The sequence below is a fragment of the Python bivittatus genome, unplaced genomic scaffold (genome assembly GCF_059951505.1).
Source record: "Python bivittatus isolate LINGU-HERP-01145 unplaced genomic scaffold, Pbiv_v1 ctg000080_np1212, whole genome shotgun sequence".
Classification (NCBI taxonomy): Eukaryota; Metazoa; Chordata; class Lepidosauria; order Squamata; family Pythonidae; genus Python; species Python bivittatus.
This window is the reverse complement of record NW_028277035.1, coordinates 32,416,899-32,433,272: the sequence shown is the minus strand read 5'-3', so window position 1 is coordinate 32,433,272 and position 16,374 is coordinate 32,416,899. Positions and strand designations below refer to the sequence as shown.

The window sequence follows — 16,374 nt, the reverse complement described above, 5'->3', positions numbered from 1 at the left end:
CATGCTGTTTACATGTCTTACCATGTATGTATTCTTTTCAACACATATATTTTAATTATACATATCATGAATACAGAGCATGAAAAGCTATCTTGAAAAACTTGCTTTAATCTGAGCCTGCTGGCATGTTGCAGGTATTATAAGCTTTCCTGTTTGGACTTGCTTGAGGTAGGACTGGAAGTTCTGGATCTTACAAACATTCTGTCTTTTGATATCTTGGCATTATTATTTTTACCAATGTATCAGGGCTTTATTGTCTTTATTGTGCATTGCCCATGAACGCTGCAAGATTTATTTGAACTCTGCGGTACATACATATGACAGAAAGACCTCAGGGTAGAAGCATTTGCACACAGAATCATAGAGTTGGAAGGGGTTGTTTCAGCCACTGAATCCAACAATGTGGAGGGCTACAAAATAAAGCATCCCTAACAGATGGCAGTCCAGCTCCATCTGAAAAGTGAAGATGAGCCCATCATCCTTCTGAATAATTGGTTCTGTTTAAGTATCTCCTGTTTCAGCACCCAAAACCTTTAGCTGTCTGTCATCGCAGTATGTCTAAACTTGGTATGTTGCCACCACTGAAGTCTCCCAATGGCTGACATTCATCATCATCATCGTCAGTTAAAAAGTTCTTATGTCATTTATGGACCATATATCCCCCATGTACCAATTCTTAATACTTAACTGAAACTCATGACCAAAGTTGTTTTTTTAAAAAGAAACTCACTTTTTTTTTTCTCCATAGGAAGACCCCCTTGTCTAGGGGATCAGTTGATCAAGTATACATAAGTGGAAACTAAAAATCTGCTAGAGGGTAGTAATTTTTATTAACAACTGCTTAAAATTTGTAATGGAACAAGAAGTAAGTGATCCAGAAATATGTTTTTAATATATTAAGTGCTTTAATAAATGTACCAACATTATTCATTATTATGGTCCAAGTACAGATTTTCCAGATGTGTTATATAGATGTTTTGAACATCTTTTTACTTTGGCTGTGAATCATTTAATTATGGCTAGAGATTTTAATCAAGTTTTAGGGTTATTAAATTGGACTACTACACTACCAAAATCTAATTCTTGCACATGGAAGGTATTGCAAGGTCGTATATGGATTTAAATTTGGTGGACATATAGTAATTTTAGCATCCTTTGCAGCAAAAATATTCTGTTTTTTTAGTTTCACATGAGTCTTGTTCTCAACAAGATTACTTTCTGGAATCTCAGTCTTTAATTGAATGGATTAATAATTGCAATAAGCTAATATTGCTGAATTTGATCATGTCCCAGTAACATTATCAATTACAAGAGTCATTCTATTTTTCTAAGATGGTATTTAAATACAGCATTACTGAAAAATCCCCTTTTTATAAAACAGACAGAACAAGAGGGGTTTTTTTCTCTTATAAAGAGACATTCTGTGAATGTCTGACATATCTACATGCTCATGCTATTGCTTGTGCTTCATAGAAAAGGAAAAATCAAAAACTAAAGCAAGAAAATTTGGGGAGGGGAGTAAGGAATTGATGCAAAGAGACTGACACTAGAGTTACATAAATCTCTGCCCTCAAGAGCAACAGGTTTCATCTTTTGCATAAAATATTTGAACAGCTAGCATGCCACCCCTGATTAATCTTTTCTTCAGGCTAAATATACCCAAATTCCTTCAGACACTCCTTACAGCAACTCCCCTGCACATCTACTAGTTTTTCATTGCACTTCTTAAAATGTAACATCTAGGATCAGTTAAGTACTCAAGGTAAGGTTTGACCAATACAGCATAAAAGTTGAGATACGACTTCTCATGATCTCAACAGTCTTACTCTGTTAATATAGTCTGTGGTTGTATTCGCTTTTTTAGCATGCTGGCTCACATTTAAGCTGCAACAAACAAGGCACTTAAATCCTTTTCCCATCTACTTTTGCCAAGCTTGCTCTCACCCATCCCACATGCCTTTTATTCTTTTGTACCTGAATGTTGGACTTAAAATTTATTTTGGTTAAATTTCATCTTGTTAGTTTAGGCCTGTCAAGACCTTTTGAATATTGATTATGTATTCCCTAGTACTGATAACCCTTGCCAATTTTCTGTCACCTACCAATTCGATAAGCAACTCACCTCTCTTTCATTCAAATTCTCTGCTCAAATAATGGAAAGGCAGGGCCTAAGTTAAGGCCATGGAACACCCGTTTGAAATCTCCCTCCAGGGTGGCACAAAGCAATAAATGAGCACTTATTGGGTCATTATTTAATCAGTTAGGATCTACCCAACAACAGTCCTTTCCAATCTCCATCTGGACATTTTGCCAATCCCCACTTTACATTTTTGGCAAACCATTTCTAAGTGTCAGCCCCACCATATAGACCAGACCAAGAATCAGCTCCATAGGAAAGCTAAGACTACTTTTATAGAGAGTAGTTATAACAACAAGAACTTGCAAATCTGATTGTGCTATAATGTGAATTAGTGAGGTGTCTGTCCGAGAGACTTCTACATACTTTCTGCTTGTTCTGGACTTAATTTTTTTTTCCTCATTGTTGCTTTGATAAAGGATCTTGTCCATCTACATCAAGACTGTGTTTCTTACTCTCTACACTGAGCACTGGAAACCATAAGACTATAGTTTTTTTGTTTTTGTTTTTTTAACATTCCCTGATACAGTATGTTCCCAATCAATGTCTTCCTACATCTCTTCTGATCTAGAAGAAGAAATAAATTAGGAAAACAAATTAGGAAGAAACAAAATCTACCTCTTTTCTGAGAAAAGTACTATACCTCTGGGTTCAACACCATTCATAATGCCATGGTGCTGAGGCTCGACTATAACAGGGCTTTCCCTATGGTCAACATCACAACCTCAAATGCAGAAGAGCACAACCAAAAGCTTCAAGTCTTCAATATAGTCTACACAACTTTCCAAACACTGCCACCAAACTGTAAATGTTAATGTGACTAATGGGTCAGGTTATTAAATCAATGCAGAATTGTTACAAGTACACTGACTTGATTCAATTGTAATTAATTTTTCATATAATTTTTCATATAAATGAAATCAAACTAAGTTTTATCCTGGCCCCACCACTTTGACAGCCCTACTTACTTGCAACCATTACTACTACTACTACTTACTACTACTACTTACTTCCAACCATTGGGGGAAAACACTTATATGCTTCTGCTCTAAGAAGACACTGGCTCCCTTAAGACATGTTTTCCCTTTGATTTCGTCTCACGTAGCAACTTATTTATCATCACTGACGACCAACATATAAATTACTCAGGCAAAGTAATTGGATCTTTGCTCTCTGGACCTTTCACGATATTTACATTTATCTGGTTGTCTCATCCCTCAAGTTCCAATTTTCAGCGTATGTGACCTTGGGGAGGATACACCTTTCTCAGAAGACTAACAGACTTTAGGAGAAGACTGGCAGTCAGCCAGCCTGTATAAATTCCTAATTGAGTGCAGATTGCTTCTTCCTTCCAAAAGTATGCATCAAGGCCATTTTTTCAGGAAGCTTTAGGCAATGCCTGTTGCATTTGCCAGAACAGACCTCAGATGGATTTGCAGATCTCCCTCATGGGGCTGAAGAAGCCAGGAAAAAAGCTTACTGCATCATTTATTTGCATGCATGTTGAGCACAAAAAGAGAAATTTTCCCGTTTTCTTAAACCATACTTACGTTGATTTTCCACATATTTTCTTCTGGTACCACATTCTGCAACTTGGCAAGTATTTCTTGTTGGTTCCAATGAGTTTCAGCACAGCACAAACATTGGGACTATAAATCAAAAGAGAAATATTATTTTGAGTTTCTCCATTCATAGTTTGGTATTCCAACATATCTTGTTAATAGATCAGCAATAAACACTGCATATGTTAAGAAAGGTATTATTGTTGTCATTTAACTTCCAGGCGGTAGACTATAAAATAGCCATTGTAAACTCAGCTGGGACTTGAAAGAGCTTTTTCATACTAAAGCAAAAGTGGGATTTGTCTTCCTTTGAATTAATACTAAAAAAAATCTTTTTCCCTCTGACAATCATAACAATAATTTAAAATGCTGAAATTAGAACAGTATATTTCTACCAAGGCAGCTAGTCAGTGGAAATCTTAACTCTGGAACAAATTAGCTTCCTAAAAATATCATAGACTTTGTGGACCACAAAATCCCATTGGTTATACTGCCTGAACATTCGTATAACCATGATTCAAGATGTCTAAAGTGTGCATGTCTGGAAAGGCTATTTTAGGTCATGAGACTATATAGCTTCATGGCCTGATTAGAAGGCATGTTTTCTTTCTTTCTTTCTTTCTTTCTTTCTTTCTTTCTTTCTTTCTTTCTTTCTTTCTTTCTTTCTTTCTTTCTTTCTTTCTTTCTTTCTTTCTTTCTTTCTTTCTTTCTTTCTTTCTTTCTTTCTTTCTTGGATGGATATAGCTGACTATCTCAAATACATGACTTTGGGTAGCTTACAACAGTTATAAACAATGCAAAAAACAAAATACGTTATTAAAACATATAAAAGCATATAAAACCATGTAAATGCTAGGACGGCACATGTAATACCTTAGCTGTGGGAGCTGCACTGGGTGCCAGTTTGCTTCTGGGTCCAATTCAAAGTGTTGGTTATCACCTTTAAAGCCCCGCATGGCATGGGTCCAGGTTACCTGAGGGACCATCTCATCCCCATTACATCAACCCGTCCCACCCGGTCAGGCAGAGAGGGCATGTTGCAGACCCCATCAGTGAGAGAATGTTGGCTGGCAGGGCCCAGGAGGAGAGCCTTCTCTGCTGTTACCCCTGCCCTTTGGAATATTCTCCCCCCCCCCCAGAGGTGTGGTGGGCCCCGACCCTCCTGGCTTTCTGAAAAGGATTAAAGACCTGCCCTGCCAGCGTGCATGGGGCAACATGGGCTATAACCGTCCTTGGAGGTGGATAGCACCCTGACTACGCTCCCCAAGTTATTCATCAACTCTCTATCTTTCTAGGAAGTTATTTATTATTAGGAATATTTTATATCATATTTTAATGAATTTTATCTTTGCTGTAAACCACCCAGAGTCGTTTCAACAAGATGGGCGGTGACAAATTTGATATATAAATAAAAATAAATAAGAAAAAACATATAATCTACATCCAAGGTATAAAAAACTGTCAACACACAACACAACCACTGTACAGGCTCTATTGCGCACCCAGATCCCCAAGTCTGGTAGCAATACCACATCTTTAAAGCCTTACGAAAAGCCAGTAGGGTTGGGGTCAATCTGACCTCTGGGGGGATAACGTTCCAAAGGGCAGGTGTCACAAAAGAAAATGTCTCTTCCTTGGCTCCTCCAGTTGACATTCCCTAAGAGAGAGGACCTGGAGCATGCCTCTCCTGCCGGACCTAATATAGCATCAAACGCTTCACCCATCCTCTTTCATACATATGATAGTGATGTAACAGCACACTGCATACTGATATCATACTCTTCCAATACTTCCTTCACATGTTTCTTGTACAAAGAGTTGAATTCATATGTGATTGCCATGTGGGGTCACAAGCTTGGTATATTTAGATCCCATCATGGTAGCACCAGGAGGAAACAATATACTAAGAAGTGGTGTAGAAGGAACAAAGGAGATTTCAAGATGGTGATGAGCTGTGGCCAACGATCTCTACTTCTGAAAGAAAAGCAATAATATATTTCTCACTGTCTCTTTCAGCTTACACATAAGAATTGTTGACAGTAGGACAGGTGGAAAAGGAGAAAAATATACAAAAGAAGTGAATTTCAATGGCTTGGAAATCCACCTATTAATTATCTTCCAGCTCCAGCATTATCTTCTCATCCAGTTCTGCCATTAAACAATGAAAATGAACCCATGAGGAACTCAACTAACTCAAAATAATAATAATAATAATAATAATAATAATAATAATAATAATAATAATAATACAAATGCATATAAAGCCAGAATTGAGAAGACAGCATCAGACAGCAAATGCCACCTCTGCAAAGAAGCTGAAGAAACAATGGACCACCTAGTTAGCTGCTGCAAGAAGATTGGACAGAGTGACTACAAACAACGGCATGACAAAGTAGCAAGAATGGTGCATTGGAATATCTGCAAGAAATACCACTTGCCTGCAAGCAAGGACTGGTAGGACCACAACACAGACAAAGTAATAGAAAATGAAGAAGCTAAAGTGCTCTGGGACTTTAGAATTCAAACAGACAAGCACCTGCCACACAACAGTCCAGACTTAACAATTGTTGATAAGAAAGACAAAAAAGTCTGGATAGTGGACATTGCAATATCTGGAGACGGCAGAATAGAAGAGAAAGAACTGGAGAAAATCACAAGATACAAAGACCTGCAAATAGAAATAGAACAACTGTGGGGAAAAAAAGCAAAGATAGTACCAATAGTAATAGGCGCCTTGGGTGCAATCCCAAAACATCTGGAGCACCACTTGAAGACCATCGGCATTGACCAAATAACCATCAGTCAATTGCAAAAGGCAGCTTTACTTGGAACAGCTTACATCCTATGATGATACCTTTAATATTATTAAACAACAACATCTACCTATCCCAGGTCCTTGAGAAGGATTCGATAGGCGGAAAAAAAATGCTAAATCCAGTCTAAACATCTGGCTGACTGGGCAACCAATCATAATATACTTAGAGATATAAAAAGTGAACTTCTATTTTTTTGTGTGTGGGTTCAGGACCACTTTGTCTGGTGGGATGTTTGTCTTTCTTAGTCTCCTCTGGCACTGCCTAGTATAGCCATTTTTTAATAATGTAGCACAGTTCTCTTCAACCAGTGCCACTGGTATCTGATTAATATAATTCCATCCACAGACCAGCAAATTAAACTGAAAATGGTAGATAACCCATCTGAAAGTTTTTGCATAGGAAAATAACAGGATCTTGATGGGTAGGGGATGATGGAAATGTAACAGCCACGCCCATAGTGTAGATCGTTCTCACCCAATGGATACCAGGAAGCCAATGACACACCATACTTATATATTTCAGAAGCTCATGAATTCCATGACGCAATGGAATAGTGCCATGGGGATGTAAATCAAATGCTGCTGGAAGTGTACAGCATCTCTTCGTGTGAAGATCAAATGATGGTATGGACACTCCTGAGAGTTTGGATTTGGATGTGGGAATCCCCAATTAAATAATCACTTAGCAACAATGCTCTTTCATTAGCCTTGGGAGATCATTATCTCCCAAGATGCCTTCCATCACAACTTAAGGTTGAGGAAAGACAAAAGGCTACCCTCAACTTCTTAAAAAACAGCAGGAAATTAATACCCAACAACACACCCATGAACTAGTCTGCGCAACTGAAGTTCCAGTTACTAATATCAGACCTACTGTCGTTATATTAATGTTACTCTTTAAAAGACACACACACACAAACACACTAGTGGACATCCCACTATCCTGTCACAGTCAGTCTAAGTTAGCCAAAAACCACAGGAACTGGCATACTCATTTCTTAAGAATCTGATCCTATATTTTGCTGGAAATGCTACTGAGACTGAAGTGAGCTTTAGTGTCTCACCATTGGGTTAGAGTGCCTTTTGTAAGCTAAGTGAGAAAAAAATAGCTTAGAGTCCATTTGCAAGCAGATAATATACTGTAAATAATATAACATAACTAAATAATATAAATAAAAATAAATGGTGGAGCAACAAAATTGTTGGGCAGCCTTCCACAATCTAATACACTCTGGGAGTGTTGGAGTATAACTCACATTACCTCAACACATCCCTTGTTTGGAATAGTGGGAGTTAGGATCCAGCAACTCTGTCTACAGTTCAGTAGATAAAAATCTCAGTGCAATTCTTAAAAAGATAAACAGGCCACTGAAAGGATTAACATAATTTGCTTTCATTACATTCAAAGCCTTCAGGAAGCCTTTTATCTTTGGCATGTATCAGCTTGATTTGATTCACCTTTGAGTTTAATATGCGTGTAAGTTCCACTTAATGCTATCTGTTTCATTTGAGTCACCAGAAACACATTTTAGAGGAAAAATGAAACCAGGGGCTCATTCACACACACAATAGGCCAGCTGCATCATTAGATGGAATGGCTGTTTCAAACAGCTGATTCTGGGTGGCAAGAAAGAGCAGCCAACTGTTATTTCTGTTGTACTGTTACACTGAGTTGGGTGGCCAATGGCTTTGAGACTTTGTGCCTCAGGTGCCAAGATGATTTAACTGACCTTAAGATATCTGCATTTCACTTACTGCTTTGCCACAGGCAACAAAAATATCTTGGGTCAAGCCTGACTGCAAGCCAAATAACACAGATACGCATGTGTAGTTTGATAGAATCTGGACTTTTGTTTTGTTTGATTTCATTTTCTCCAAGACATTAAGTAAAAGGTTGATATACATTGCTTTAATGTATACATTTAATAAACTCCAAGTCTTCACACTCTGTCTCAGAACAGCACCTCTGAATGAGGTACTGCATCTTCTGTCATGTTGTTTCAAGTTCACAACAGTCTATTTGCTTGTTTTAATTTGACTTAAAACAGACCATAAATGCAGCATTGCAACCAGAACTTCAATAGCAAATTTAAGAGTTTGGGGAGAATATCCAATGCCTTCCTGACAGATTTTCTAGGAGGCATTCTTCAAGTACAGAAATAGAGCTGGTGTGTTAATATCTGCAACTTTTTCCTTTGCCATTTGCCCAAATAGCTGTTAATTCTTTTTTAGTAAGATGAGAGAAGTCAGAGGAAAATTTACAGCTAAGAAAGGAAATTGAAAGGTAAACACAGAATAAATCTGATAGAGGTAAATAAGATTAAAGGAAAATTTAAAGACTCTACTTTTACAAATGGAATTGCTAAATGACAGAAGTATTTGCACAGAAACAATATATTCAGGAACCAACTGTACTAGAAAGTGAGGTACAACAGGCAATAGACCTGTTGTCAAATAAGGAAGTACCAAAAACAGATGAAAAACCCACTGAACTGTTTCAAGATGCAGAAGAAACACTTGAAATATTAAGAACTCTATGTCAGCAAATATGGTACAAGACCATGCAGACTAGGTATTGGAAAAGATCAGTTTATCTGCCTCTGTTGAAGAAGGCATTTGCAAGAGAATGCACCAGTTACTGAATTGTTGCATTGACTCCTTACACAAGCAAAACTATATTTAAGATCTTAAAAAAGGGATTGAGTCCAAATGGAGAGAGAAATGCCAAACAAACAGGCTGTTTTCTAGAAAATGACCAGGCAGTTAATATAAAATGGATAATGGACAGAGCAAGAGAATACTAGATTTCTGTTGTTTCACTGGATTGCATAAATCATACCAGAATGGGAAATATATTAAGAATAATGAGTGTCAGATAATTAATATTTTGAGGGATTAATCTTAATCTGATTAATCTTCTGAGGGATATTACAGTGAACAAGAAGTTACTGTAAGAACTGAATTTGGAGAAACTGAATTGTACAGAATATAGAAGGGAGTGACACAATGATGTCCCCAAATCTGTTATACAACAAATATAATGATGGCAGGATTGGAAGATACGACAGCTGTAAACTAAGGCACCAAGAAGTTAGCAAATATCATGAAAGATAAGCTCATTTCACCAACAAGAAAGATCAGAATGTAAATTCATGGCCTTTGCAGTAGTAACGTACAAGTGTGAAAGCTGGACACTGAGGGGGAAAAAAAGATAAACAGCTTCCAATTATAAGGTTTGGGAACAGTCACTAAGAGACCCATGGACTACAATATGAACCAATCAGTCCTGGACCAAATTAAGGCTGACTTTTTCCTTAAAGGAGATGATCAATAAGCAGAAACTCATATACTTTGGGCAGAAGATACAAGCATATGAATGGACTAAAAATGACTATGCTTAAACAAAAGAGATTCCTGAAATATCCTTGGAAGAGCTACAAGCTTTTACAAAAACCTGCCAAAATTGTTGATAGTTTGTCCAGATGACAAACTCAACTGGATGACATATTCCTAACTATGTATTAAGTTCTACATTCCACCTATATGATATACTAACCTTATCTTGAATGAGTGAGAATCATTTAAAACCATGTGGCCAATTATCCAGTGACAGGAAGCAATTCACTCTGAAATAGGCAACTTGGCAAAACTGATGATAAAGAAGACAGTGAGGATTATGTGTACACCTACATATGTATACATACATGACGTTTGTGTTAAATACCTGGTTTGACAAGCAAGTGCCTGTTTGAGTTGAAGAAAGGCTATGGAGCTTTGAAATCCCACTAAAAGGAAACACCCTTCTAGGAAAGCCAAGTCTGTGGTTTGGCCAGACTTGCAAAGTTGGATATGAATGTGCAATGATAATTGACAAAACCCAAGAAATGCTACACAATTCTGATAGTGCAGAAATACACAATAGACAAAATGGATTAGCTGGAATCATTTTACTTCCTACAAAGCAAATACAGTAGCCCAAATAGCTGAATACTGGCATGTCAAAGAGCACATTCTCTAGCTTAACATAGAGGCTATTGTCACATACGCATTGAAGACTGGTCAGACTTTACTGCTATAAAGGGTAAAATCCTTGGAGTAAACCTGCAACCAGTTGTGACAAAGGTCCAGCCTAGTGAATAGTTTTTCTTCCGCAATGTTCTAGGAATTTAGAAATGAAGGAAATAGGGTAGTGATGGCTAATGGTTAGGGACTACTCATAGCCATCCTTCTTGAGAGAAATAGTGGGTGACACTGGCAAGGGAGGAAGATAGGCAGATAAAGCCTTTATATAATGATCAGTAAATTTCTTTAGGCATAGCCCAAATATAAGGCAAGAGAAGTTACTCCTTGTGAAATGGCAGCTCATGTGGATATGAGGTCTTGTAGACAGTGAGTTTTCCATCTCAAGCAATCTTCCATCTCAATGACTCAAAGGTGATTATCATCATAATCTCAATGAATATGGGGATTGTGAAACTATAGCCAAAAAATGGACCGGAAAATGTAAGGGAGAAGCCATATAAAGTACAAGAACTCCTGATTATTACCAGAGGTTTAATTGTAGAGGTTCACTACACTCCATGATGGGACCAGAATGTAGACGTTGGCCATCAGCAGTCTCAACCATAGTGCCAGCATTTATATTCCTGCTATAAATACCGTATCTCAAAAGCAGCAAACTTTCAGGCCACACAAGAATTTCACCTGGGCAATATAAGCTCTCTGACTTGAAAGCTTCCCGATCTAACTATCTTAAACAGTTGATTTTATCTATAATAAAAGTTATGATTTGATTGGGTCATGCATGAGCTCTGAAATCAGGCCCAGAAAGGGGAATGGCATTAATTTGAGACCTTATCTGTGGCCAGGGTAACTATTTCTAAAGTGGCAAGGTTTGACTGTCTATGTCATATACAGGGCCACAGAAACAAGCTAGGGGTCCTGCTGGTATACCAACCACAGACATCAGAGTCCCTCCCTGAGCTACTAGACCTGGTTGCTGGCTGGTGGTGGAGACCCCCATTACTGGTTTTTGGAACTTCAATCTTCATGCAACTGGCACTGGGTCTAGTCAAGGTCAGGAGTTTGGCTTCCAGGCAACCATGAGTTGTCTCAGATAATCATGGCCAATACATATTGGTAGACATATGCTAAACCTTGCCTTTGCTATGGAACAGTTGTTATGCAATCTGGACATGGAGAGTATTACCATCACCCCTTTGCCACAGTCATACCATTTCCTAGTCCAAATACAATTGACAGCCATCTATGACCTCTATAGGGCTGGACCTAATTGAATGGTCTACCCCAGGTATCTTATGGATCTGGAGGGCACTTCTTCAACAATCTGGTGGATGAATCTGCTGAGGGCCTGGTTCATCGCTGGAAATGTGAGACAACCTGGGCCCTTGATAAAAATCACCCATAAGTGGCCTCTTTCTATTGACTAATCCCAGGTAGCTCCTTGGTTGACCATGAGCCTCCAGGCAATGAAGCAGCAGAAATAAAACCTAGAGCACTGATAGCAAAAGACAAAAACTGAATAGATTCCACCATAGATACGTGCTCACCTTTGTGCCTACTCCATGGCAATAAGAGAGACAAAGTAACTTCTTTCTTACTTTGTCAGCAGGTTGTGCCTAACAGCAAGGTTTAGGGTGGTTAACCTCCCATTAAGGAAGAACCAGTATCAAGAACTCTGCCTGGATGACTGATCAATGAGTTCAATATTTTGCTTGTAAAGTGAGGGAGTCCAAGGCTGAAGTGAGATGAGAGGGTCCAAGCTCCTTGGAATGCCCCCCCCCCCAGTAGAAATCATATTAACTCTCAGTTTAACTACTTTCTTGAAGTAGCTTAACATGGAGCTCTTCTGGGAGGTATTTGGGTTGTACAGGTAGTTTCCAGTTTAAGAATGAATTCCGTTCCCAAGGTGTGTCCTTAAATTGAATTTATATGTAAGCCGGAATAGTAGTATGATTAAGTAGGATGGTGTAATTAACATGAACCATTGTGTATTTAACTTGAATCATTGTGTATTTAACTTGAATATTGCTACAATAGGCTCTGTACTTAACTATGGGTCATCCATAAACTGGGCATTCTTAATCTGGGGACTACCTGTAATCTCCTCTCGGTTGTAGTTTATAGGTTGCTGCTTGTTGGGTTGTTCATGTTCTACATAGGCACATGTTGTTATGCTTTAATTTAATAAGGTTATGCGTTAATGCTTTAAAATTAATTTAATTTTAATCTGACCATGGCCATTTTAATTGTATCGTATACCTGTGAACCATAAGAAACTCTTTGGCATTGTGGTAGGATACAAATATAATAAATAAATGATGTTGTCCATGCAGTATTAGGTAGAGGAAAAAGTCTTAGTTTTGTGAACAAGCTTTTATCTCTCCAATGGCATTTCATTTCTTTGTACCATGAGCCAAACAGATCTATCACTTGTTTCACAGGACAGCCCTGTGGGAATCACTGTCACCTTATTTCCCATGTTTTTCCCATTGCTAAAATAAGGATAAGGGAGGCAATTAAGCACATTTGAACCACAAAAGTGTTTGGCCTTTGATTTAAGGATTCCTGTGTTCTCTCCAAAAGGCCAAGGCCAAGGCTCTCTTTTCTGAAATTGCTCCTTTTCTTTTCTGTTCTTCTTTCTGTCTTTTGAAGCAGACATGAAACAGGAAGAAGCAAGGTAGAAAACCTGATTTCTTTTATTGTGGGACAAAACATAGCCAAGACACTTCCTGTTGAACCGAGGACTTCTCACTCAGCAGTACAGATGAGCTACAATTCTTTTAAAGCTTTCTCTTTGTTTTAAACATTAACCCTCTCACTGTGTTTGTAGAATTAGAGAAGTGCAGTTATTGCAGGAGAAATGAATATACTCTGTGAATAATGGAAAAACATTGAGCCAAGTCACCTTTGAAATTGGCATTAAATTCAGGAATCCATGGGAAAGAATAAACAAAGACTTTCCGTTCTATACTGTTGGAAGATAAGCTCCAGCCACAGGACACTTCTATCCAGCCACCAGCCACCTCCCTGAAATCCTTTCATACCTTTGCGCAAATGTCCTCACATTTTCAGCAACCATGCATTCACTAGACTAGTGCTTCCTCCGGCTAGTCAATGGGAGGGCACAAAAACTGGTAGCCAGTTAAAGCTGCACCTTTATTCATTTCTTGCAGTGTTTGATTTTTGCAATGATAAATAAAACAGGGGGAGGGATCCCAACTGGTGGGGGGAGGGACTGGCAAAGCAAAGAACACCATTAGTCTGTCTGGGGAGAAAGGAACAATAGTGGCAGGGCATTACAGGAAGAAAAAAATGAAATCCTGGTATTTGGGAAGAAGTGGCAAGTATGCAAGTGTAACACCAATAGGAAATACCCATCCCACAGTTCTAGAAGATACACTACAAACACTGGCAGCATCGTCTCTGGAGCAGATGCCAAGGCAGAAGTTATTTGGCTCCATTTCCCAAGATCTGTCCATGCCCCATGGCATCATAATTGTACACAGAAGGGATATAATTCTCCCTGTGGGTCTTCCAGATAGGAGCCCTGCAGGCATGCTAGATTTATAGTTACCACCATCTGCAGTCAATATGTCCAAGTTATATGAACTGCAATCAAATAGTTCTGAAGGACATTAGGCAGTTCTTTATTTATGGTAGAGAGATGAGGGCTTAATAAAGCAAGTTAACAACTGGAAAACAGACTGCAAATGCATGCATGTTATACAAACACAATCACTGTTCTTAGTGGGATCAATCTGTAGAAGGATGCATGAGGCTGCAGCAGATAGGAGACAGACTTGCATGAGTAGAAATACTTTCCATTTCTGCAAATCAATAATTGGACCCTGCCATCTTTCTACCACTTTTCTGGCAGGATAACTGATCAGACAAGTTCAGCTGGTGAATCTTTCCCCATCCCTATACCAATTGTTAAATTATGGAAGCATGCAACTAAAAGGAAAACATCCTTGGGCAAAATAGTGCCTTGTCCATAACTCAAACAAGTTTTGACACTAGAGCATCACATTAGGTGATCCATGTTGGATACCTGGCAGTGATTTCTCCTTACTAAATCATTTTGACTGTTTGAACTGGGAAGAAAAGGAAAAGTAATTTAGAAAACATCAGTTTCATTCTTACCTATCCATATGTATGGCGTTTGTGGCATCCTTCATACTAAGAACTGTATTTTCACATAAACCAGAGATACCTGCTACTCTTTAGAGCTTTGAATTACAATTTCCAAATTCTTTGACCCACAGTGTTCAGAAGGATCTGAAGGACTCCAAGTTGACCAGGATGTCTGCCCCTGACATAAGGTTTTGTAATTCACAGTGCCTAGATTTGAACAAAGATCCATTCATCACATCTGGGGAGCACAAAACTAGTGCTGAATTCTGGGAAAAGTTTTAAAGGTTTCAGGAAAAGAAAAAGCCTTAGAACTATTGTGCTAAGCAACCCTTGGTACAAGGCAAATGTTGGTTAAAAGTCGGACTGGTTGTGTTACTTAGAACACAAGAAACACACATTTAAAAAGATCACAGGCCCAGACAGTGAGACTGTCCAGGGTTAACAATAGGGTCAGCATTTATTTTCCTACTGTAAGTAGGATGTCTCAAAATCAGCAAACTTTCCAGCCACACTGGACTTTCACCTGGGCAGGATAATCTCTGACTTGAAAACTTTCCATTCTAGCCATTTTGCCCCATTGGTTCAATAAAGGGTATCATTTGAGTGACTTTTGTGCATGTCTACTGGGACGGACAGTATTTGGCAGAGGAAAGAGTCCTAGGTTTGTGAGCAAGTCTTCGTCTCCCCGGTGGCATTTGACTTCTCTGTACCATGAGCCAAACAATCGATCATTTGTTTAACAGCCCTATCGCCCACCTCCCAGCTTTTCCCCTATTGCCAAAAAAGACTGTGGGAAGGAGTCGAACTACTAAACGACCGAAGTTTGAAGGCTTTGGCTGCTTGCATTCGAACGAGGCGATCGGTGCCGCCCCATTCCCGAGAAACTGATCCTCTAGGAAATCAATGGCCATTAAACCTGGAAAACCACGCCTGTCCCTCTCGCTCCCACAGATACGCGCTCTGGCTCGTGACCACCCCGTCCGTCCCATCCATTCTCAGGGAGCCGCGCTGAGTCCCTTTCCAAGCCCCCTCCCGCCAATACAAGAGGCATCGGGCGGTGGGCTAAATGGCTCGCCCGTCGCCAGAGCCCTCGCCGTCCCTTCGCGCTCTCCCTGCTCCGGAGCCTTACCCTTGGTGTCTGCCCCGGATTCGGCTGTGCTGCAAGATCTGTTGGTAAGGGGTTCGGCTGGCCGCCCAGGCGTTGGTGACCCACAGAGCCAGAGCCAAAGAGAAAAGCAGTCCGGTGCGCATCGCGAAAGACGGGTGCGTGGGTGGGTGGGTCGGTGAGTGAGTGCGTGGGTGAGCGACACGAAGTGGAGCGATCGGCGGCTGAGTCCGCGGTCCCAGGCGAGCGACGGAGCAGCCCCGGACAGGGAACAGTGAGCCAAGCACAGTGGAGCGCCGGCGATAAATAAGGGCGCGAGCGAGGAGGCAGGACGGGGGCGGAGCAGGCCCCGTTTGGGCGGGGTGGAACACGGGCTCACTTTCCGACCGACTGTGAGCAGCCTTTCCCGCGAGGAGAAGCAAGCATGAAGAAGGAGACGGAGAAAGCAGGGCGTGCGGTCACCTGAAGCTCTCAGGGAGCTAAAGCTGATCAGGGACTTGTGAAAGTAAGACAGGAAAAAAAGGAAAATCTATACTTGGATACCATCCATCCACTTTCTACTACTTATCTGGCAGGCGAGTTGATCTGGCAGGCAAGT

The 16,374-nt window shown here is 39.8% G+C and overlaps 1 protein-coding gene across 1 annotated transcript in view; it reads right to left on the bottom strand.

Annotated features, from left to right (window-relative positions):
- TGFBI (transforming growth factor beta induced) overlaps positions 1–16,061 on the bottom strand; it is a 47,402-nt gene extending 31,341 nt beyond the window's left edge. The window contains exons 1-2 of the mRNA XM_007424730.3: positions 15,801–16,061; positions 3,688–3,786 (exon numbers count right to left, since the gene is read on the bottom strand). Of these exons, the coding sequence (XP_007424792.3) occupies positions 3,688–3,786; positions 15,801–15,922 (221 nt within the window). The 5' untranslated portion in view covers positions 15,923–16,061. The remainder of the gene's footprint in view (positions 1–3,687; positions 3,787–15,800) is intronic.
- Positions 16,062–16,374: the final 313 nt, after the last annotated feature.